Source organism: Agelaius phoeniceus, chromosome 7 (assembly GCF_051311805.1).
Source record: "Agelaius phoeniceus isolate bAgePho1 chromosome 7, bAgePho1.hap1, whole genome shotgun sequence".
Taxonomy (NCBI): domain Eukaryota; kingdom Metazoa; phylum Chordata; class Aves; order Passeriformes; family Icteridae; genus Agelaius; species Agelaius phoeniceus.
Genome location: NC_135271.1, coordinates 39401970 through 39427345, shown reverse-complemented (window position 1 = coordinate 39427345; position 25376 = coordinate 39401970). Strand labels below are relative to the sequence as shown.

General features: G+C 40.6%; 1 protein-coding gene across 1 annotated transcript in view; it reads left to right on the top strand.

The window, feature by feature from the left end:
* Positions 1-25376, top strand: part of CLASP1 (cytoplasmic linker associated protein 1) — a 170847-nt gene that overhangs the window by 74179 nt on the left and 71292 nt on the right. Inside the window, exons 9-19 of the mRNA XM_077181637.1 lie at positions 6155-6307; positions 7269-7342; positions 7998-8090; positions 9427-9572; positions 10306-10441; positions 11168-11238; positions 12200-12259; positions 12961-13038; positions 14867-15034; positions 15835-15884; positions 17051-17221. Of these exons, the coding sequence (XP_077037752.1) occupies positions 6155-6307; positions 7269-7342; positions 7998-8090; positions 9427-9572; positions 10306-10441; positions 11168-11238; positions 12200-12259; positions 12961-13038; positions 14867-15034; positions 15835-15884; positions 17051-17221 (1200 nt within the window). The remainder of the gene's footprint in view (positions 1-6154; positions 6308-7268; positions 7343-7997; positions 8091-9426; positions 9573-10305; positions 10442-11167; positions 11239-12199; positions 12260-12960; positions 13039-14866; positions 15035-15834; positions 15885-17050; positions 17222-25376) is intronic.

Below are 25376 nucleotides of genomic sequence, written 5' to 3'. Positions count from 1 at the left end.
TTTTGTTTGACTTACCAGGCCAGTCCCTGAGAGCAGATTTTGGATGTTGCTGGGCTGTTGCTTATTCTTGCAGATTGAAGTTGGAATTTACTTTCCATATGCTTATTTGTGTCTGCCTAGTCTGGGGTTGGATGTGGTCAGGTCAATGTGTGCAACAATTTCCTAATACCAGTTTGGTAAAGTCAATTTTATCATACTGATATGGGTTTAATAAATATAGGGTTCCTCACTAGACAGGAATGTGCTTTTTAAATTATTTCTATGCCTAAATGTTCTTCTGCTTACAGAGAGATGGCAGGCATGAATACTATGAAATTGCTATAGTTGGGTGCTTGGGTCTAAGCAGTGTGTGTATTAGAACAATAGCATATGTAAATACAATGTATTTGGAGCAGAAGACAATTCCAGGTGCTACTTCTTTGAGGATTTTTCATTTCCTTTGTGATAAGAAAGTTGAAGACCTATTAGATTCATTAGGTAGTGATTAGACAGAATGAGGCAGCAAACACGATGATGGCTTTCCTTGCTAAGGAGGGAAAATGGAAGCATTTGGGATTAATGAAAAGCATGTGGTGTTTAAGAATTATTAAAGCAAAAAGCATTTTGCACCTGCCTTGCCTGACATTCTTGGCCTGAGTCTCTAAGCACCACCTTACCTGTGGCTGATGGCAGCTCTGTTGTTTATTGTATATATTATTGCCATAAATACATTGACTAGACTTGCATTGTTGAAACCTTATTCAGAAAAACTCCCACCCATAATAATGTGGATTGTAGTTTAAATAGGGTGATATATGTGAGATAAGAGAAAAAAAGCCAAGGTACTGGGTGATATGCATGTCCTTACCATTGTTCAGCCCCTGGAGCAGTTCATGCTGAAGTCAGGTTTTTGGGACTCCACTTCAAAGCCAGTTGTGAAGGAGATGAGGTGGTTCAGCACATGGTGCCAGAAGGCAGCAGCAGGGGTGGGCTGGGACTGGAGCTGGTGACTGGGTCAAGCTGGGATAACTGGATATGATGGGCGAGAGAGGGGCAGGTGGCATTGGCAGGACTGACCAGGGTCACTGAGGCCAAGTGGGTGGCTTTTTAGGTGCAAAACACTGCCTGGTGTGGAGAGTGGGAAGGAGGAGCTGTGTCTGGGGCCAGGGAGAGCAGCTGGGACACTGGGAGATGGCCAAGCAGGAAACCTTAATGATGTGCTGTGCCCATGGACTTCTGCCTGTAGCTGCCACTCCTTTGTTTTTAAACACTTAATCCTGCTGAGGACCATATGCATGTCTCTTTATCTTTAGTGGGTTTATAAACTCGTTTTCCTGGAGAAACCTCTACAACACCTGTGTTGGAGTTGGACAGCCTTGCAGCTAACCCATGCCTGGATTTCATGCGTGCTAATAGGAAAAGGCTTCTAACCTCAGCTGAAGCTGTCTCGCTTGGACACCCAACAGAGGGTGACAACAGAAGTCACAGCTGGAGATGGGGGTGCCAGATGCTGCCCTGGGGGGAGGGCATGAGCTGAGATGTCAAAGGGGTGTCTGTCTCAAAAATATGGTCCAGTGCTCATGGACTTGTGCCTGGCAGAAAGGATTAAAGAGGAACACACCGTGTTTCCTTTGGCATCGGTAGTTTTGCTGGTGTGTGTTCTTGGCTTGTAAAGGGCTCTCAGATCTTCAGGGAGCTGGGCTTTGTCCACCTAGTGGGGATTGAGATGGAATCTGGAAGTGCTGTAATGTTTGTCAGCTTTAGCAGCTACCTGTCTGCTCCTGGTGGAGCATGCCATAGAAATGGTGGGAGGCAGGTTCCTCTGGTGTTGTCCACTTCCATCTGCACCCAAAAGAGGGATTCTTCTGAGAGTGTTGCAGGTGATTCATGCAAGAGGTACCCATCCTGCCTGTTTCAGCTGCTCTGTTGCTTGGAAATGGAACAGATGATGAGTGGGCACAGTGGGCCCAGGACAAGTTTAGTCCTTTACAGAGTAGAATCTGAAGACCATAGTAGGGCATCTTTGTGAGGAACAGATATGATGGAAAGCTCTCTTCCCAGTCTGTCATCACTACAGAGTATCTGTCTTCTCTAAAGCTTACACACAAATAACTAAAAGATTTGAATCTGACATACTAAAGTTTTTAAAAGCCAGAAAACATCTTTTTTCATTGGAAAGGACATTGGAGGCTCTGCTTTAAAAGGTCCCAGGCTGGTGGTGCAGGCAAGGGAAGTGCTGGCCCCTGTTTACCATGGTTCCTGAATAGCAGCTTCTTGTCCCCACTTTTCACCTTGCCCAGACCTGAAGGGGTTACGTTTTAAAATGAATAATGACTAAATTTATTCGTCATGGACAAATGATGACAGCTGTTGAGATGCTCCTGTTAGTGCTTCCCAGGGGATAAAGTCAGGCTGGCTCCTAGTGCAAGGCAACCGAGCCAGGCACACTCAGCTCATCTTCATCCCGGATTATTTGTCCTGGCTTCCCCTCGCTAGTAGGGAATTTCCTCCCTAGAAGTGAACCCAACTTTCCTGGGCTGAAATGGGTGTTGCTAATAAGAATTGTGCAGATCTGCAGCCGTAGAGAGAGAGGACAGAGGCCATGGCTGTTTAAATCCACGTGTGAAGACAGCATGCTTAATGAATCCGAGGGGCAATGATTGATTATGTTGTGGACTGAAAGCTGCGGCGCTCCGTGAAGCACTCTTACATCTGGGCACGCTATGGAAAATATGAAGGAATGTTGAGGAAGCTTATTTGCAGAAGGATATGTACTTGTAAGCAATTTTCTCTTCTTCTTAAATAATGTAAAGGAATTGAAAAACGTAAAGCAGATTGTCTTCTCTCTGTCTCTGAGACAGCCGAGTGGCGAGCAGACAAAGGCCTCTTTTATAGGGGCATGTCTTTGACAGAGAGTACTGTAAGGTCCTTATAAAAGAGCACTGGGGTGTCTTGTGATGGGAGAATGTCAATGGTTATTTAATGTTAGAGTGGGGCACCGATTCTGCTTCAGTGCACCTCAGCTGCTGTCCTGAGAGTTACACCCATGCTGAATTTGCCATTTGCAGATATGATGAAAAATATGATCCTGGTTCAAATGATTATTATGAGCAGGAATCAATGGGTGGCAAAGAAAAAAAAGGGTTCTGTAACAATAATGTATAGTAGCTTGGTTTTCTGTTCTTTTCTGTACTCCTGTGTCCAGGTTCCTTTCTGTTCTTTGTTTCTCTTTCTGTTCTGCACACGTGCTGCTGGCAGACTTGATGTGCAGTTCTGAACGTGGTGCTGTCATTCTGCACTGCTCAGATGAGAAAATGCTCTTGGGTTATTGAAGGGTTTTTCTGGTTTGATAAATATGTAATGCTTAGTTTGCAGACTTAACGAGCAGGAAGATGCGATTGTAATCCAGTCATCCCCAGAACTGTGGGTGGGCTGGTTTGATTTTTGGAGTGTTGTGTTTTTTGCTAATGCTCAGAAAAGCCTGTTTTAGAAAGAAATTATAGTCTGTTTAGTTGCTAAAATACTACAGGAGTGCAATGCTTTTAATATCTGGATTTTTTTTTAGTTTTGATTTATTATATGAAATAGGAAACCACACCCTCTTCTCCCTTCAGCGGGCTGAGGCTTTAAAAATGCATATAGAAGAGGAAGTGAGTTAACTAAGGCTTCATCCAGATAGTCTGAAATGCAGCTGATGGAGAATTTTATTACCTGATGAAAGAGGCTATGAAGCACTAAAAGTACCTTTTGTTTCGAATATAACCGACTTGCTCCTGGCTGTTAATACACACATGTCAAATGATAGTTTGCTAAATATTTATATAGGAGCTTTTGAAATAATTGCACCTGGAACAAGTTTTGCTTGAAGTTTTTGGATTGAATGGCTGTCCAAGTCTTTCTGAATCACTTAAACCTTGTCCTAGAGGCTTCAGAGATTACACATTTTAAAGCTTATTTTGATTGGCCCTGACCTTGGTGCAACTCACACCAAGTAGTGTTTTTGAAATAATTCCTGTTTGAACTAGACTGTCTTTTGGGGGGAAAAAATTCAGTTTTGCTTTTTTAAGAACTGCCTGTGGTAGAATTCACTGGGTGATGCACCTCCCTACCTCACAGAGGGTCAGCCCTGTGATTATTGAAAAAAATTGAGGGGGGAGCAGGGGGGAAGAGAGGGGAAAAAAGGCAACTCGGAATTTAATTTGTTTTTAACCTCTAGCCAGTTACCTTGTTGTATATTTTTCTATTAGGTGAGAAACAATATTATTAAATCACATTGGAAAACTGTGTTAATAAATCTTCAGTAGCTGTGTTAACACAGAACATAATCAAGCAACTTATTAGGAATCTGGCTAGACTAAACAATCTCTTGCAGAGAATTTTCATTTAATTGAATTAAAAACATATTTTCTAATCCTTTAATCATTCTCATGATTGTTCCCTAAGCTCTTTTCAAATTAGTTTTGAATTACATGTGTCAGAACAAGACTGGTGTCAATAGGGAGATAGCATGGTCTCCATGGCTGCCTTCAGGCACCGTATTAAAGAGACAGCCCACATCCTAATTGTGGTTTATATTCTCTCTTCATCTGTGTGACCTGAAATTTATCTAAGTTCTTTTCACTTTTGCCTTGTTCACTTTTTCCTGAACAACAGTACAATAACAGTAATAGAACAACAGTTATTATTTTACCCCTTTCCTTTAGAGTTGCTTTTTTCCCCTAGCCCTTTCCCATATTTCAAGACATCTTAAACATCAAAATGAAGAGATGTCCTTGTCCACCTGTTTTCACTTTTTGGATGCTTTTGTGTACCTGCTATGTCAGTATTGAGTTGTGATTGGTGTATGGCATCATGTGCACTGCTGCACATCAGAAATGGGGTGTGTAGGTTTTTAGATGATCTGTGATAGTTCTCCTGTGTCCAGCTGCTAATAAGCCAGTGCCACTTAGGGCAGAGAAAACTGAAGGTGGTTGAGCTGAGAACAAAACAGGCTTTTCTTCCTGTTCTTTTGCCTCCCCAAGACGATGCCTGTACTGTTATCAAGTTATTTTTTTACTTTCAGAAAGCTCAGCCTGTATTAAATTTCACTCATTAGTGTCTCACTAGGAGCCTGTATTTGTTACTGGAAGTCCCCAGATGCTTTCCTGAGCAGGGATGGATTAAAGCACCTGCTTGACTTTTTGCCAAGTGCAAATTGTGAAGGAAATGTTCCTAATCTGGTGGAGAGTGAGTGTGTACCTTGGGCTGCTGGAGAGGGATGGGCATGAAGCTGATCTCAAATCTTCAATGAAGTGTTCCTGTGGAGAAGCTGAGTGATGGGGGCTGAGCTGGCTTTCTGGCCTCAATAATTACGTGTTCCATCTATATCAGCTGCCCAACTGCTTTGTCACCTTTCAACCTAAGGCTGTTTTTTCAAGTGAATTAGCTAATCTGTGTAAAACTGCAATATAAGCAGTCCTTTGGAATTGAAGTAACCTTGACTGAGAATCAAAGCAGCTGTAATTCATTTTTGATTAATTTATGATCATGTTTGTTGGTAGAGGCTGAAGTTGGATGTACACAGAATGTTCCATAGGGTTTAATGCACCTTATAATGATGTTTTTATGAATTTGGGGAAACTTTTTGTATTTCCTTGTAAGGAATCTCTGGTGTTAAAGAGTTAAAGGGGATTTGTAGCTCCAGATGGGTCTGTGATTAATGGTCTGTGGTTCATCAACAACATGGGTGTTGCCATGTGAACTTTCCTGGGTGACTGTTTATCCTTGGTCTGGTGCAGGCAGTTGCTGCTGGATCTTGGATTTGCTTGTGGTCTTAGTTTCACTACAGTCTGTTTCAAAAGAGCTCTTGGAGACACAAATGTGAGAGCTGCAGACTGTCAACACCCCAAGTATTTTCTGGGGCTTGCATCTTTTTGCTGTAGATTTGAAGTTCATTCTTTTCATCTGAATGCATTCATTGAATGGTTTATAACATAGTGGCTGCAGTAGTGAAGGATTGGGTTCAGTGAGCTGGTGGCATTCCATGACTAACTGGATTTTAGCATGAGGACACTGCTGAGATGGGAGCTGGCAGAGCAGGCTGGAAAATGTAGCATGTTTGCCATAACACAGGCATGTTCCTTGGGACATCCCTTTGCTTCATTGGTCTTACAGCTGAGTGTGGTTTTTTTGGCAGATAAAATTTTTGATGATGAAGACTCCGTGGATGGGAACAGACCTTCCTCAGCCAGCTCCTCTACATCTTCAAAGGCCCCTGCAAACTCACGCAGAGTTGGGATGGGCACTACCCGCAGACTTGGCTCTGCACCTCTGGGCTCCAAGTCTTCAAGTAAGCCAATAGCCTGTATAAATCAATGTGCCTGTGAAGTATTTACAGTGTTTATACTGAGCTTCTTGCAAGCACTTCCAGACTGGCCCCCAGAATCCAGTATCAAATTTTTCCTTATGCAGTCATTATGTCTGTGTTCTCTGCATGCCACAGCCAGTCTGGTAGGATGAATCTCCAAGCAATCCCCATATCCCCATAATTTATTTTGCATTTTGAGAGAGGTTGCACCTGTGTGGTTGTGCACTGAGGGTTGTGAGTAAATCATGTTGGTGCTCCAGTGTGTAGATTTTTGCCTTTGTAGTTTCAACTCTGTCTGAACTGGAGCTGCTTAGAGCTACATAAACTATATAGCCACACTTCAGCCCATGCAGTCTAAACCTGACACGCTGGCTTTCTTTTAAGACCTTTGGGCATTTCTGGTAATGAAGGTGCAAAAAGGATACTGATCAGTCATTCTGAATGTTAGCAATTATTTTACATGTAGCTCTAATTTTATATGTGTCCTAGGGAAAGGGAGAAAGTTCCCTATATCAGGCAGTCTCTAATCTGATTAGTATTCCAGAGACTGTTTATCTTCCTTATCGTTCATCTGTTTGTGCACCTGTCAGATCTCCACCTTCATCTATTATAGATGGGATTAAATCCTTTAAAATAAAGTCTCCCATATAATTAAAGTAAGTATTCCCTTTCATCTTTCAGACTGTGTCCCCTAACTGTTGAGTGACTACTGTAATGACTTCCCTAATGTGCCCTGTGTGCCTGTGAGTTGAAGGATGCCATGAATGTCTCACCAGTGCCTGGCATTGAATTTCCCTGCCTCTGCTTTCATTACATCTGCAGCACTCCCAGGCTGCATGGGTAGTGAACTTTCTCCTGATTAAGTGCCTTGATAGCTGGTGCTTTCTTAATTGATTCTCTTGTTGATAACAAGATTGAAAAGCCTTTTTCATTTGTGTGTCAGCAGCCAAAGAGGGAGCAGGTGCTGTGGATGAAGAAGACTTCATTAAGGCATTTGAAGATGTCCCTACAGTTCAGGTAAGTAAACTGTTAAACCATGCTGTACTAAAAAGCAGAAGGTGGATATAGGATCTCATGCTAATCACTGGTAAATTGTGCTTCATTGTGATGTTGGCAAATCTTTAAGGGGAAAGCAGGTTAGAAGTTGAAGGGAGGCAGGTTTTAAATGGTGGGGTGTGCTAGTAGTTTATGTGAAACCCTCTGGGAACTGAAAGCTGTAAAGGTGACTTATGACTCGGGGAGCACTGCTGTTGTGAGTGTGAAAACTGCATGTTTGCTGATTTAGCTGGATAGCCAAGATGCATCATGTATCCCCTCTCCTTCACTGGAGCTTTATATTTGGGACTGCTGAACAGCACATGTGTCTACTCATGATCTTCTGTAGGTTTTGACTAATATAGCCACTAGTAGCTGCAGGAATGTTGCTTAAAATTGTGAAACTATAGTAAAATAATGCAATACAATCCTTTAATCATCTCGTGATAATTTTTAAATTTTTAGTTGCAGGCAATGGGTATAAATTCCATGCATTGCGAGAAGTCAGTTGTGTCCAAGGCTAGCACATGATGTTTAAGCATTGAGGTGCAAAGGACATAAGAATGTAGTTGGGAAATAATCTGATTTTATGGAGTAAATCCTGCATTATGGTGCTACTCTGTATTTCAATTTGTAGATTTATTCCAGCCGGGATCTTGAGGAATCCATAAACAAGATCAGAGAGATCCTATCAGATGATAAACATGACTGGGAACAGAGAGTTTCTGCGGTAAGTAGTGAATTTAGATAGGATCTCTATTAATAGAAGCTTTTTCTACACTGAGCTTAATCCCACTGAGGGTACTGAGAAAACCTTGGACTAAGGCTGGAATGCAGTTTTAGTGGTGAGCACCTGTTGTGTTCCACCAAACTTGAGGGAAATGTTTCCTTGTGAGACTGAATTTAAGCCACATTTGTGAGGGAAATTGCTATTTGGTATACAAGAGTCTGTTGAGACAGCATCAGGTTGAACTGGAAGTTGTGCAGCAAATCCAGGTTCAAAGCTAGAAATTTGCTAGCAGGTGCTAAAATCAAAATGTCAAGTCTTACTCAGAATATTTTAAAACTTACCTGATAAGGCAGAAAATTACTTTGCTTAGAGAGAACTTATTTATACTTCTGCAAAAGGAAGGTGTAAAATAATTCAGCAACAATCTACACACTTAAGTTTTGAATAAATAAATATGACTGTGGGAAGTGTGGAAAATTGGATGTTATATGCATGTCAAGACCAAATACTATTTACTGAGGTGAGCTGGGTTTTCATGATTCAAATAGATGCACAGTCTTGTCTACACACAGTAGACTTTCATCACTGGTGTAGCAGCTTTGCCATGTCTGTCAGACCCTGTATTACAGATCTGAGTGGCAGACTGGGCTGATTCAGCTTACTTCCGTTTAATTTTATTTCTGTACTGAGTAACAGGGAGCTGAAATTGAGCCCATGTGCTGATGCACTGGTGCATGGGAGGGCCTGTGAAGGTGGTGTCAGAGGATTGCCTGTAGGGTGAGATGGTGGTCCCTGTAATATTAATAGGAAATTTCCCATTTTGATGGGGTCAAGGTTCCCCTTCTGCTAGAGCCAGATAACTGTTTTAATGAAGTCAATGGACACATTCTGGGTATAAGTCATTATTACCCGGGCCTGAGTGTGAACCATGCCCTTTAAGTCTAGATATCTTTTAAACACAAGAGTCAGCTGTGAGATTACCTAAACATTAGAAGCTGCTGTAAATAAGAGAGCAAAGGGGAATGTTTAATATACCTTTTAGTTAAAAAAAATATTGTTTGGATTATTAATGATACAATTTGAATAGCTGAATGCAACACTTCTGGATTTCTGTAAGTTAGCAAGGCTGTTTAGCTTATTGTACTTAGTATGTTAACTAACCATGGGTTGAATATAAGATAGGAAATAATAAAATTGCTTGGACATCAAGAATCAACTTCTTCAGTGCATGTAGATGAATAATTGCACAAAGAAACCTGGAACCAGGTATTGGTCTTGAGCTGTCCTTTTATTTGCTGCTCATTAACAGTCACTGATTTCTTTATACTCCTAACAGTTGAAAAAGATCCGCTCCTTACTTTTGGCTGGAGCTGCAGAATATGATAACTTCTTCCAGCACTTAAGACTTTTGGATGGAGCATTTAAATTATCTGCTAAAGACCTGCGCTCTCAAGTTGTCAGAGAGGCTTGTATCACCTTGGGGTGAGTTTATTTTCTGTGTGTGTTTAAAATGGGATGTAGAAGGAAAGGAACAGGCATTGGTTAAAACACAATTAGGATGCAGCTAGTGCTAAATAGTTAAAGCTAGAATATGACTTGTATGCATCTGTTTGAAACTCCATCATGTAGGCCACTAATTGTAATTCTGCCAAGCTGTGTTCCTAAATACTAAATAATGCTGATGTGGGATGCACAGAATGAATGAGCAAGCTATGCCTTCATGCACAAGTAGGGAAGCACTGAACAATAAAGCTGGAAATGTTTATGTTTTGTTCTGGTTCAGATTGAGCTAGTTTTTATTTCCAATGGTCTATCCTTTGTGAAATACTCAAGAAAAAGTGTGCTGCAGTGACATGGTTCCTGACATGTTGTTTTTTTTTTAAAATAGAGAGCTTCAGAGAAGTTGTAATATAAACTAACAAAAAATATTCTATCACCTTATTTGTTTGATAATAAATTTTTAGCTATGCTAGTTACTTTATTTTATGCTGACCTTACTGTTTCTCAGGGTTCAGATGAATATAGGACACAAGTTTGAAATGAAAGGAAAGGAACTGTTTTTTGAAACATGGTGTTATCTGTCCTTTGGAGTTGGAGAGGAGGTGACAGTTGCAAAGATTGAGATGTCAGATGTGCTTATGTCACATGTTCTGTACAAGTCTGACTTGCTTTATCTTCAGCTCACTTACCAGCATGACTTCATTCTGTTTTTCAGACATTTGTCATCAGTTCTGGGAAACAAGTTTGACCATGGGGCAGAAGCCATCATGCCAACAATTTTTAACCTAATTCCAAATAGTGCCAAAGTCATGGCCACTTCTGGTGTTGTAGCAGTTAGATTAATCATTCGAGTAAGTATACATCAAAAGAGAACAGTTTTATGATTTCCAAACACTGCAGTGTTTCTGATGAAATATGAATGCTGCTGCAATAAAAATAAGATTCATGCCTAATCTACTTTTCTGATTGTGTTGGGTTTGGCTGTTTCAGATGTTCTGCAGCCTTGTGCAGATGATGCTTGTTAAGCTCTGCCAAGATAGTAGGGGAAATGTTTCTTTTTGCAGGGCAAGATATTTCCATCTCTCTAAGAGCTGAGCAAACATTTTTCTTTGAAAGGGTGTTAGACCAGCCTTGCAGCACAGACTCATCCTCTTCATTATGCTCTAAAATACCTCACAGACAGTCCATGTTTCTCAAAAGTCTTAGCTCACAGTGGTGATTTCTGCCTAGTGATTCATTGGGTAAGCTGTAGGTAGCCTAATGTCTCTAAAATTGTCACCATTGGCAGTTCAGATCCTCCTGCAGTGACTTCAGCTACTTGACTCACTAGAGAGTGTCGTTATAGAAGAAAATTAAGTATTTCTTAAAGGTATTTTAGCTGATAAATTGTAAAGTATTTTTGATATTAAAAATCTGTCCATATCTGTTAGTGTTCCTTTATCTAGCAGTTCCATTTTTAAGCATTGAGCAACAATAAGGATCTGAGAAATGGGCTCAGGTGGCTGAAAGAGATGGTCTTTCATTCTGTGGAATTGTTGTGTAAAGATTTCTTCCTGTTCTTGTTTCTTTACTTCCAGCACACGCACATCCCTCGGTTAATACCCATCATAACCAGTAATTGTACCTCCAAGTCTGTTGCAGTTAGAAGGTGAGAATTTACTTTGCATTTACTGGTTTTTCCTAGTAAATAGATGCTTTCTGAAAATGTGAATGTATTTGTTGTTATTTGTGAAAAGGGTTGCAAACACTTACTATAACATGAATCTCATTCTTGTCCTTGATTTGAGTTCAAATTCAAAGTCAGCTATTCTGCACAAACTGCATCACTGCAGAGAGGAAAAGGCATTTTTCCACAAGAAGAAATGTTTTTTAAATTAATTGTTGTCCTTACACGTTGTTATAACAACATACTATGTTGGCATTTTTACAGACACGTTCCTATTCCCCACTGCTGGCTGTTAGAGTGGCTTGTTTTCTTTGAGCCAGTAAATCAGTCTTACAGGAAAACATCATCTGGAAGGGAAGTTGGACTGAATGGTCTAATGATCCTTTCTGCACTTGGAATCTAAGTGCTTCAGTCCACTACCTCATTGGGAGACTCTTGTCTCCTCCTTATGCATTAACTGGCTCTCTTTGAGTTGGACAAAAGGAAGGGCTTTTTGGTTGCTGTATTTGGTGACAAACCTTGAACACATTTCAGCACACTTGTGCCTTAAGGTTCTTGAAGTGACAAAGGGAGAGTAAAGAGGGAAGGTCTCTCCCCACGTGAGGCAAACTGTGAGGTTTCTGTGTGAAGCCTGGACTAAGAGGTACAGAGTGTCAGTGTCAATCTCCTGGGCCTTATCCTGTTTAATGAAAAAGGAAGCTTCCAGGATTGTTTTATGGCAATTCCTCTCTTCACACTTCCCTGTAGCAAGCTGCCTCCAACTAATACTTCTGACTGTTTATTAATGATTTTAGAGCTGTTGATATTTTTATTAGGGTTAATACTGAATTTTGACGTCCCAAAACGTTTCCTAAGCAAACATGGCTGTTTTTCACAGTCAGGTATGGCAAAGCCAGTGTGCCCCAATTGACTTAAACTCAGCATTTCTTCTCTCTTTTCTCAGGCGCTGCTTTGAATTTTTAGACTTGCTGTTGCAGGAGTGGCAAACACACTCCTTAGAAAGGTAAGTTCTGAATACAAGTGAGTTTGTTCTCTCCTACTTATCTGGGGAGAAGGAGATAATTTCCTGGGCCATTCTGGAGAAAGGATCATTTAGAAGAGAAGATCATAGTAGGTAGCTGTAGTAGAGATGTTTTTGCCACTCAAAACCAGCACGTATGCACATACACTGTTTGTTCTGTAGTTCTGTCAGAGTCTGGTGAGTATGTCTCCTATGCCAGCCTTGGAAAACCTGGCTCAGCAAATCCCTGAACTCAATAACTTTTGTTTAACAATTTTTTTCTCCTTTTGCACCCTGAAGTGAGATGGTGAGGTGAAGTCTGCTGCATGTCTTATCAGGAGCTTCTGAGACGTCTACATTACTTCAGACTTGTGACTAGCTGAAGTAATTGTGCAAAGAGAGGCTTAGCCCTAGAGTGCACAAGACTAGGGGTTAGAAGACTGTTCTAGAATCAAGGCAGTTTGGATAGTTAAGTAAAGGTCTGTGAAGGATGCTGCTTGCTGTTTCCTAGACAGCAGTGTAGATGAAATAAAACTGACTTTTAAGAATAAATAAATAAAGGGCACAAAAGATCCTTGATTGCAATGAAAGGATGTAGTGAACTGTTTGTTCTCAGAAACCAAGGCAAAATCAAATTAGTCATTTCTTTATAAGTGTGGCACGTCTTTCTGAACTGCTGGATAATATTTTCTTTCTTATTTCAGACACATATCAGTGTTGGCTGAAACAATAAAGAAGGGAATTCATGATGCAGACTCTGAAGCTAGGATAGAGGCAAGAAAGTAAGTGGAAGCTGTTGTTGGTGTTTTTTCTTCCTCCCCTTCTTTGTCCCTGTTTTATGAGTCAGTGATACTGAATAGTTGAGACAAAAATCCAGTTAAGATACATTCTCCTGACTTCCCAGTTGATGGAAAAAAGGGAGGGGTAACCATTCTGTACAGTTCCTTGTGGAGGGGAAACAGAGAAGGAGGTGCTGATCCTTTCTTCCTGTGATCTAGTGGTAGACAGGTGGGAATGCTTTAAAACTCTGTCAGGGGAAGTTCTGGCTGGACATCAGGAAAGATTTCTCTACCAAGAGAGGGGTCAAACGCTGGAACAGGGTTCCTACAGAAATGGTCAATGCCCCAGGCCTGATTCAGGGGCACTTGGATAATGTCCTTAACAACAGACTTCAACTTTTGGTCAGCTCTGAATTGGTCAGGCAGCTGGACTAGATGTCTCTTAGAGGTCCCATCCCACTGAGGTAGCCTATTCTATTGTTATTTGCTACTCTTGAAATCAAAGTCCTTGTGCTAGTACACTGCTAAATGGTATCCTAAATTAGGGTAGTATTTTATGACAGTGAAAAAAAAATTGTGTATATCTGTAGGAAATTTTAATATTTGAAATTGATTTTATTCTTTTGAAGATCTTATGCATTTCCATTAGTATGATCATACTTACAGTAGTGTGCTGTGTACCAGGGTCCTGCTTTTCTGAACAGAACACTACAGGAACATTTTTCTGCAGAAAGAGGATAGTGTAAAACATAAAAACAATGAATAATAAATTTTATTAATCTAAATGCTGTGTTTTAAGCAGTGGTGTTTCACAGTAGGATGCTTAAATCCTTTTGAAAGGCAGCATGTCCATCACTGAAAATTACAGTAGTCACTGAGACTTCACAGCAGGTGACTAGTTAAGCTGAATAGACAGCAAGGAGAATGGCATGGGACTTCAGAGAGCATGCTTAATTCTCTCTTCCCATGTTTATTCAATAGTAGTGTGGCTGATTGTGAGACAGAAATTTGTTTTCTTCTTGTGATGGGAGAGTGCATGTGGCTTCTCTGAGGACTGACTGTCACATGCAAACAATTCTTGATTCATTTGATCTGATGATCTTACTTTTGAACTGCCCATTAGTTGCCCCTTGAAAAGTACTGAGAGTCTTCATCTCCTTTGTGCCTCAAGAGTGAATGGTGTTTAGCCATCAGCCAGGAGGAATTCTTCCCTCATCTTAAAATGCTCTTTTATTTTCATCATGGCACTGATTTGAAGTGCACGTGAGCATCTCTTTCCTTTTTCTTGTTGGTTTGTTTTTTGTTTTTTTTTTTTTCCAAAAAGACAGGCAGCAGCCTCAGCTCAGTACAGAGACATGTCTCTGCAGCATTCTTGGGGACCTGTTGGTTAAACTTCAGGAAGGAAACAGCAGCTGGTGTTTTCCTCAGTCAGGCCCATTCATGTGTGTTCTGCCTTTGGCTGGCTTTGAAGTAGCTGCTGCACACCCAGTCCCAAACTAGTGTCAGTCTGGTGGGCCTGCAGTCTCCCATGTGCAGTAGACAGCTGGGGGGATGAGGGCTTCTTCCCTAATGCAGCTTTGTTGGCTACTCCTGCTTTTACAACAAATGCACCAAATGTTTTTTTTATTTGCTTTGTCTTTGTGCAGCTGTTTGAGCAATACAATGGTTGAAAAAGCTGTTTGTCTTAAATGTGTCAGGGCAGTAGGAGCTTGGAAATGGCTGGGCATTGGCCCCACTGATGGGTATAGTGAGAAGGGCCCTGGCTGTGCCTTTGTGCCACAGCCCCTAAAGCGTGACAAGGGGGTGTTCACAGTGCTGTGCCTCATTCCAGGTGCTACTGGGGTTTCCACAGTCACTTCAGCAGAGAGGCTGAGCATTTGTACCACACCTTGGAGTCTTCCTACCAGAAGGCCCTGCAGTCCCACCTGAAGAACTCTGACAGCATCGTGTCCCTGCCACAGTCGGATCGCTCCTCCTCCAGCTCCCAGGAGAGTCTCAAGTAAGGCTTTCTGTGTCACTGCCTCTCCATCTGACCAACTGCTGACAGACAGCTCCATTAAACTGAAGGGAGCCATCACATTGCTTTGGCTCATCTGGTCATTATTTGCACTCTATACTTGGTTACTCCAAAATAGATCTGTTTGTTTGTTTGTTTATTTGGGGTTTTTTTACCCAACATTGTATGAACAAAAAAACCCTGTACTAGCTTTAAAATATAATTATTATCTTGACTCCATAAATAGTTTTCTAGGAAGCTATTTGTGCTCAGCAGATAATGTTAGTTATTCCTTTCAGGTGCTTAAAACAGGGCTTAGATTGAAGTTCTGCCTTAAGCATTAATCCTAGAGGTTTAAGTCTGTCTTTTTCCAGATAAAAGAAAAGAAATTACAAACTTGAGTTGTAACTGCAGAATCAATATGTAACTCTTATGTATTTTATCTACTCTCAGATATACAGTCAACTTAGTCTCCAAATGTGTGTGATTTAAGTGTAAGACCTATATGAAAATATCTGTAACTTACTGGTGTGACTTTTTAATTCTACAAAAAATGTTCTTAAAATTTTTTTTTTTTTTTTTTTTTTTTTACAAATAATGTGAGTACTAATTTATTTCTTAATGCTTTTATAAATAATTTCATGGTGATGCTGTATTCTTGAACAACAAGCTTTGGTAGTTTATTCCTGCATATAAATAATTTCCTGTTAACTTAATTGTGTACTGAGGGAACAGAATTGTACTGCTCTTGATGACTGAAATATAAAGTTTTTGTTTTAATAAGTGTTTGTATTAACTTCCAGCCGTCCACTGTCTGCCAAAAGAAGTCCTACTGGAAGTACAACATCAAGAGGTGAGAACAGGAGCTGAAAAATGTGCTCAGGTGTTGCTGAGGAAGTGTGACATTGTGATAATCAAAAACCAACTTTGATCACTGTTTACTGCTCAGTAAAAAACAGCAGCTCAGAATGTAGAAATTTTAATTACTCTTGGATTTTACACCATATTCTGCACATCAGCTGCTGATAAAATAATGCTTTTATAAGAAGTTAGTAAATCAATAATTTCTTACGCTTGAAGGGAAGCATAAAAAGCTTTGAAAATTGTAGCCAAGGTATGCTTTGTAATAGCTTGAATAAACTGCTGCTGATGCTAAGACTTGCAGCTACCTAGTCTAATAGTGCCTTCAGTTTTACAATTTTTGTTATTTATTCTCTGTGGTTTCAGCACTTACTGGAGGTGTCTACACACAAGTCCTACAGTGTTGATTTCCATCTCATTGCTAATCTGTTTTTCTTGTCAGATGGAATATTTAGGTACAGCTTTTCTGTCCTAAGTAAATGCATACAGTAATCTAAATGATGCATTTTAATATAGAATATAATAGACAAAACTTTGTTGGTAAAAGATAAGCTGCCTTTTACACCTGACCAAGGTCGGGTTTCTGGCTGGTTTTTCTTTAACTACGGATACCTTTGATTCAAGGAGATGTTGTTGTGTAACCTACTTGACTGTGCACACAAATGCATGTTTGCTTGCAGCTGAGTAGTCAAGCTTCATGCTTAAGAGGGTGAGCATCAACAAGTGATGGGAACAACGATCCTCATGAGAAGATGAGGTGTTGGGAAGGAAGTTATTAGAACCTGGACTGAAGGACCTGCAGGTCTGTTTTGGCCAGCAACTCTTACGTGCCAGTGATGGGTACTGTGGTTGAACTTTCCCATCTAGACTCTGTTAGAAATTTCTTTTTACTGGCCTGACAGCCTTTTTATCTTATCATTTAAGCTTTTAGAACTTTATCAAGTTCTTAAAGGTAGTATCAGGGCAGTATTGATGAAATATCTTTGCAGGCAGTGTGGGGAAGCCCACATTGCCCTGATAAAGCATTCTTAGTTGAGGTATTTCAGTGCCAGCAGGGAGTGTTAAAAATAGTACTTTAAACTGCTTGTCAGGCTCTTTGAAGCACACAGCTCAAAAAATTAATCTTCTTTATTCTGGATCTCCCACTCCCATCTGCAGCATCTACAGTAAGTACAAAATCTGTGTCAACACCAGGATCTCTGCAGCGATCCCGCAGTGACGTCGATGTGAATGCAGCAGCTAGTGCCAAGTCAAAAGTGACGTCTGCTGGAGCATCCACCCCCTTCAGTTCTGCTGCAGCCTTACCCCCAGGGTCATACGCATCACTAGGTAAATCTACTGTTCTACAATTGCAGTTAGCTTCCTTTAGTGCCTCGCAGTTTTATTGGAATAATAAACTCTGACTAGAAGAACGTGCCTCTGAGATAGTTACCAGCTCTCCAGGATCAGTGTGTGATCTCTTGCCCTTTGGGATTAAGGAAAAAAAATAAAACAACTGAAGTGACTTGAAGCAACATTTTTGAATTGTGTAATAATCTGCGTCTCACAGATTGAGGACAATGCTACTCAATTCCTTTTGACGTGTTCCCCTGTCTCTTTTCCTTCTTTTCCTTCCCTCCTTTCCTGAAACTGCTTTTCCATTGTTTTATGCTTTGAATAGTACATCTTAGTTGAGTTTGCTCCCTTTCTGTTTCACAAAGGAGAAAGATGGAGAAGCAAAGAGGAGGTCAGCCTTGCCATGTCATCAGACAGGATATAAGTATCTGTTCCTTATGCTGACTCTTTGGATTATAGCCACATGTCACATTATTCCCTCAGAGCATTGTGTATCGCCTTCAGGTGTCTCAGGGTTTCTTAAAACAAACTTTGCATTGGATCTTTCTCTCCTGGAGTTGCCATTGAGGGTGTCACGGAGGAGGAAGTGCAAGGCAGTTGTTGACATCGTATTTGCTGAGCTTCATCTCAGTTGTGAGCAGAGCTGATCATCTGAGCTCCTTCCTCATTCTGCTGATTTTACACTAATCTAATCCCAGACTTGTCATCGGTCTACCTTTACAACAGGGAAGAAACTCAGGGGTCTGTGCTCTTGATTTAAGCTGTGTACATTGTCTTCACTGAGAGGGGTTGAGGAGTTTCTTCTTTCAGTCTAGGGCATTTGCTCTTTAACCTGTTCAAAAGTAAGTGGTGAATTATATAGGGATGATTTTTATGGATTCGATTTTCAGACAGGTTTCTTTCACATCTGAAATGCTTTACCTTGGCTTAGGTGTATTGGCTGTATTCAGTTCAGAAGTTGAATTCTTACTCTGATTTAAACTGTTCTTACTTGGTTCAAGATGCAGATACATTGCAGTGGAAGTGTAATTACAGAATGTGAAGTTGATCCCATGATGGTGGGCTTACAGATGCAGCCACTTTTGAGTTGTGCTGCACTCTGGCTTCAGTGGCTAAACTGGCTTCAAACAGTCTTGATTCATAAGGAAGAATGAAGAGGGAGGAATTATCTGCTTAGAGGTGACTTGGTCCTTGAAGCTTATAGACTGAATCCAGTGTCAGTCTTGTTCTTTAACCAGGCTCTAAGAGAAAAGTAGCAAATTCACTCTTAAGTGATGCAAGCATGGCTGCTCCTGAAGGATCCTGCTTCCTTTTTAGCTAGTAGGGACATTTATCACCTGCACATTTCCATAAGAGAAATGGTGAGGCAAACAATGAAAATGGAGTTGGGCAAAGGTTGGTTGTTGCAGGAGGGAAAACCTGCAAGTGTTTCCTTCTGATACATCAAGGTTTGATTTGCTGCTTGGTCCAACTTTTTTCATTTCTTTAATTGTATTAATTTTTTTTGCATATTTATTTAGCTAATATATAGTGCCCACTTCTGTTGATGTTACTGATTTTTCCCTATTAACCCTGTCCTTACTTTTCTTTAATTTGCCTAAAGATGGTACTACCAGTAAACCTGAGGGTAAGCAGTCTCTGTGTAACTGAGGTGTGTCCACAGTCGTTCTACCCTACCTGGTCTCTGTTCTCAAAGTGTTACCTGGTTCTCATCCATGTTCACTGGTGACCTGCATGAAGTGTTGCATGGTTGTCCTGCTCATTTTGATGCCATGGGGTATTCTTCACTTTCTCTTTGAGCTCCTCCCTACTAAAAACCATTAGTCTGCTTTTATGACTCTGGTCACTAAGTTATTGTGTGGGTTTCTCTATTTAAAGCTCTGCTTCTGGTTCAAGGTGACCTGTGTATTGACTAAAAAAACCTCAACCAAAAAAAAAACCCCAAAAAACTCCCAAACAACACAAGGCTTGTGATTTCTTTTCTCCTTGATGTGTAAAGGTTTGCTGTGTTTTTCCATCCAAAGCTCAGGTCACAACTGCCAAATGCTTTCGGGAAGAGACTGGGCAGTGAGAGAATTGAATGAGATGATCACATGGCAGAAAAATGAGGACAGTAAACAATGATCTCTAGGGAAGGAATATTTAGTCAACCTCTTTAAACCTGACCTCTCTCTTTTTGTTGCTAACTGTCTGAGTGAGATGGCTTACACCAAAGACAGTTGGAGGAAAGGCTTTTTATACTAGAACACTGAGCCTGCTAGTTTGGGAAGGATCCCAGTCTGTTTTTCTGGCTCGTTGTCAAAACTTGTTCTTTATTTCTTATTTCTTCAGCAAAAAAAGATCACTGGGAAATTACTTTTTCTGAGGTAGACAGCAGTTGGAAACAAAAATGTTTTTTACACAGAATGGAGATACCACACTCTGCAGCAAAGCCTTTTTTCCCAGTGCAAGTCTCTTTTCAAGGGATCTATTACTGTCTTGTGGGACTGTGCTCATATCTTTGATGGCTGCTTGTATTTGGATGTGGTGATCTGAGAAGTGCCACTGTGCTGTTGTGACATCTGTGTTATTTTCTTTACTATTAGTGACACGTTGATTTATTATTTGGAAGAAAAGGTCTGTACCATTTTTGGAAATAGTACTTAGTGTTGAGAGAGGAGCTACATCTCATCTTGAGCAGGAAGTATTTTTGCTTTGTGATCTGTCAGTGATAAGGAATATGAAGTTCACCTGAGACCTGTATTTCTAAATCAGGCATGAGTTAGATGAAAATTCCAGGTTGTTGTAATAACTGATCTCTTTTATTCTTCCTTTCTTTTTAATTGTTGATGCTTTTCTTTTTTTTTCTTTTTTTTTTTTTTTTTTTTTTTTGTCTTAGTTTTCAAACCTATCTATTTTTGGCCTACATTTGAAATGTTGAGGGTTTAATGTTTTATATGAAATACCAGCTTTCAATCCTCTCCTTGGCTGTAATAATGTTTGCAGAGGCCTGTTACAACAGCTGTCCTGTGCAATACCTCTATTTTTAGTTTATTAAATACTTTATTGTCATGATGCAGAAGGGTGGGGGTTTTATTTGGTTACTGTTTTCAATTCAGTTATATTAGGAGCAGATTGGATTTGGTAAAAATCTGTAATAGAAACCAGCAAGTTGCTTGGGGCAGGGAAGATAGAGATGAACTTTCAGAACCTGAGTTTGCTGTCCCCTCAGTTTTAGATACCAAGTCTTATCCCTTTTTTTTGCCGTAGGATTCTCTCTTCTTTGATGAGGAGGATCAGGGAGAATTAAAACTCAGTATGCTATAGCTAGAGCACTTCAGGAATGAGTTTAATCACTGTTTGAAACTCTTCATCTTTTTCCTTTGAGGTAGTTGAGGCAAAAAACCCTTTATTCAGGATTGAGTATGTCCTTCACTGAATAATGAAACTGAGTAAGGTCTTCTGCCAACTCTGTGATCTTGCAGATTGACTCAGGAACCGCAGGGAAGATAAAACTTTGTATTCTTGACATAAATGTAAAAATTAAGAGGGTGGGGTTAGGAAAAAACATCCTCTTGCTCTGGAAACAGGACATAAAGCAGAAATGTCATCTACAGTCGTGCTCCTGTGGTTTGTTTGGGGTTTTTTGCATGTCACCAGTAAGTAATTTAAGAGAAAATTCCTGTGTTATTTTGTGTGGTTCAGCTTGACATTAAATCTGCAGTCTGGTTCCCATCATGGCTTTCTGTAGCTACATTGTAAAATCCTGCTCATTCCCCTCAGCTGGGAGCCAGCATTGTGTGGACTTGGCAGTCCCCTTCTGCTTTGCCCTTGGTTCTCCTCATGGAACAAGATAGAGTAGGTGATGTCAGTGCAAGAATACCAGCTAAGAGCTGAGTATCAGTCCTTTGGTTTGAAATTGTGACATCCCAACAATTGGCAAATGCTGTAGGAATGCACCTCCTTGTGGAAAGGCAGGTGAGTCTGTATTCCAGTGAGGTTCGTGCAGGTCTTCATGCAGTGCACAGATGTGCCTTGATTGCCCAGACTCTTCATGCATGGGGATCTTCTGAACTGTATTAAGGGCTTTACACACAGAAAGAGATAAACCTTTACAGTCTTGATCTTCACAGCCAGTGCTGCTAGGGAGGTGGCCTTTGTGCCATGTTTGTTATACCTGACTAAAAAGAAAACATTAGAAAAGTTTCTGTTTATTTTATCATGAAACAGCTTTTCAAGTAATATTTTAAAAGGCTGCATAATGCTTTCATTAATTAGAATGGTTCAGAGTATTTGTGTTACTTTTTTTTCAAAGCAAGCATGAAGTCAAGCCCTTCAGACAAAGCCTTTCTCCAAATGGGAAAGCATAAATGGTGGTTTGACCTGTGATTGGCAAGCTCACAACAAAATCAGCAGTTTGCAGTCAGTGGCACATTTTTAATAGTTTTTGTATTCACCAGAAAGGCAATAAAGTGGGGTTTGTTACAGTTTTCAGATAACTTAGGCTCAGGTAGACACCTTGAGTGCATTATCAAAGGCTTTAGGAGTAACACAAGTTGAAAGAAATCACCATTCCTGTTTTCTTCTCTGCCTTAAAGCTGTCCCTTGTCCTTAAGAGTGAGGCTTGATTCAAAGTCATGACTGACAGTGGTACCTTACACAGAATTGCTTGGGTAGTAGGTTTTTTGCTTTTCTTGCTCCATCCCATTGCAACTGCTGAGTTGATTTGGCTGTGTTTGTTTGTGTAGGGTAAAGTGGAGTGTTCACTGAGCCCTCTGCTTTGAAGGGAGATCTCATGTAAAACCCTGAGGCAGCACAGCCTGATGGTTTCCAATAAGGATCAAGTGCTTCTCAGGGAAAATCATTGTGCAGAGTCAGGTCTTTCTGTCATTGCAGAAGTGCTAAATATGCATGGAAACCATTCTGATAGAGGTTGTAAAAAGTTCTTTAAATATTATCTATGTTTTTAGTTGATTTCTGTGTGTGTCTCCCATGCCCGTGTGTTATTTAGCAGTGATACAGCTAGGGTTTAGAGGCTCTTTCAGGAATGTTTTTCTCCAAGTGGGGCAAAAACCCCAGTGTTGGGTAACCTAAATGCATTAATATGATCCCTGGAGAGACCATCATTGCCCCAGTGAGTCCATGTATAACTTGTGTGGTTGTAGGTGTCCCTATTCACTGCATGGAATTCATTAAAGTGAGTTGTGAAGCTGTTGCATACCATTTCTAGACTATTTGAAAACCATTTTCTTCAGTGTGATATGCAGACTAAGTGTCACAAAGCCTTAGGCTGTTCTGTGCACTGGGGGTGGGGATACTGCAGTATCCACGCAGAGGACTCAACCTGCCAGGTGAAGCCTCTTGTAAAGCACAAATGTTATCGTAGAAACTTCCTTAATTTGTTCCTCTTCTGAAAAAGAACAAAACAAAACAACCTTTCTAGTTTTAGGCATTTGTTAGACATTTCAGGGTTGATTCCGAACCATAGTTGTAAAGATGAGAATAGCTTTAAAAAATAAAACCAAAACCTCTTAAAAATCCAGAAATGGTTTCTTAACACATTTATGTGGAATCTTTCAAAATCTTTTCTGTACCAACAGCACTGTGTCACATGTCAAATTTAGATCAAGAGCTTTTTTATGGAAATAGTTTCATGGTTTTTGGAAACCATTTTGGGGCAGTCTTTATCTATTCCATTGCTGTGCTGTTGTTGTTCGAATGCAGAAATACTTTTAAAAGCAGCAGAAAAATAATGGTTGTGAAATATGGATTGCTACATCTGTAGTTTGAACTAGATATGGAAACAAACCCACTTGAAAGCAAAGAAGTTTTGGGAGGGGAGGTGTTTGCTTGAATTTAAGAACAAGAAACATTCTAAATAGCTTACTTGATATTATATTTCTGGTCCTGCTTGAAATGAGTTTTTATGTCTGGGTTAGAATGATAGAGATAAAACCACACACATAGTCCTGTGTGCAAATATCTCTTGGATGTGAGTGCAGATTCTTGTTTGCAAATGAAATTCCTGGGGGAATGTAGTAGCCACATTTGTGTTGTATGTATTACCTACTATATATGCAGGTTGTACTTGGTATAATATATATTAAAAATCCATTTGCACAAGGCAAGTCCAGTGCAGTGTTAGTCCAAATGCTTTTCAGCATTTTTTGAAGGATGAGAAAATCTGTATCAGCATTTGGACTCTGTTCTGACTGTGGAAGAAGAGCGTCTCCTCTCACACTGTTCTCTCTGACACCCAGTAGGCCTAAATCAGTGTGCAAATGTACCGGTCCAAAAGGAAGCAGAATTTTGTTCCTGGGCATTTGTTCATTCATTCAGAAACTGCTGAAATTGGTAGGAATCTGTCCACCAGCCCTCATGTGTTTCAAAATAGGGCTGAGTTTTCTTCTTCCAGTCCTGTTGATAATCACATGTTAATTAAGTTTCTCTTAGTTCTGTTTAATTTTTTTAAGCCTCTAGAAATGGTTTCAGAATCTCAGTTCCACTTCATATATTATTTTAGACTTTGTTTTTCATAAGTTGGAAAAGTCACACATCTTATGCCAGTTTTCCCCTTCTTAGTCACCTAATGATGAAGATACAAGAAAAAAAAAAAACAACTTGCGTAAATGTAGAAAAATCCAGAAAATTTTGAGGGTCTTAAGTGGCCTTTGTGTAGGAGGAGGAGACATCAGTCCCTTCTCACCCATTCTTGGCCCATGCACATCACTAAATGTGTCTTCCAGTACTGCCTGTTACTGTGTAGTGTTGAATTTCAGCTTGATTTCCCCCTAGGACTTCCTGCAATGCCAAGGCCTCCCACTGGCCTTCTGGAAGGATGTAAATGAATTCCATTGCTGGTTCCTAAGATGGTCAGGTTTAAATTCTTGTCTTACTGTGACGCCTTCCTGACAGAAGTGAAGGGAAGCCTTGAGGTTTCTGAGAGGAGCATGATGTCTGCCTGCCTCCTTCCCCATGCCTGCCTGCCTTGGAGCCTGTGTTGGGCTTTGGGTCCACCTCATCAACAAGTGACAGGGTGGCTCTGCTCACCTGTGTGGAGCTGTGCCAAACTTGCACGGGGTGGGATCTGCCTTGCAGAGAGCTCTAGAGCTTGCCTCTGGCAGTGCATCAGGCTGACCCTTTGTAAGGGGCAAGAATGCCCTAGAGCAGAGGAATCTGCAGCCTTGCTTGTGGTGAAGAAGACATCAGCAGCCAGTTTTATGGCTGTTGGACCCACGTGGGTTTGCTCAGAGCTTGTTCAGTTGAGCCAGTGGTTAAAAAGTTTTGTTTGTATTTTCCCAGTTTTCTGCTGATGATTCCTTCCTCGTCTATAAACACTTGTTTGAATGTACTTCCCTGTACTTTGCCTACTCAGCTCTTTTAAAACTAGGTGCTGGTAAAGAGGTTTAAAGTAGAGCTGTCCTGTAGGCTTTTTTCCTTGCAAACAAATTTACCCTTTCTTCTCAAAGTTAGGCATCTCCTTGTCACTTTGGGTCTAGCAGAAGCTTTCAGACCATGTTATGAATATTTTGAGAGCTCAGAGAAGGAACATAGCTCCCAACTGCTCTGTCTGGGCTGCTTGCCATTGTCTTGTCCTGCATGTGTGCCTTATGTGAAGTGGGTTTTTTTGGGAGGGAAGTGTGTGTGTTTCCCTGTTCATATATCTCTGTTATGCTTATGGTGGAGACAGAGGGGTAGGAGATGAGTATCTATAACCACTGGGTGCAGTTGTCTAGACTTCTCTTACCTGCTGTGGGTTTTTTCCTTTCATTATTGTGCCTGAGCCTGGAAGTCATCCTCTGAATGCAGGATAGTACTGGCATGAGTCCTGAGAAAAGAACTTCAGTCTTGGCTAAGAACTGAGTGGAAAAGTATTGATGGAGGCTTTCTTTGTGTTACTCTTAATTATAATTTCTTTCCCATTAACTAGAGACAGATAATTGAAGCATTGCACTGGAAAGAGCATTCTGTAGGAAACAACCCTACCCCAGGAAAGGGATGAACTGATGACCCCGTAAGCTTTCCTAGCTCAAATTTCAGTGGCTTTTCCATGAGGAAAGGACAGAACAAGGACTGAGAACACTTTGGGACTTTTTATCCATTCTTTGCTTAAATAAAGAGAAGTCACACAGAATCTGTTTTCCTCAACACTGATTATGTTAAATAGGGC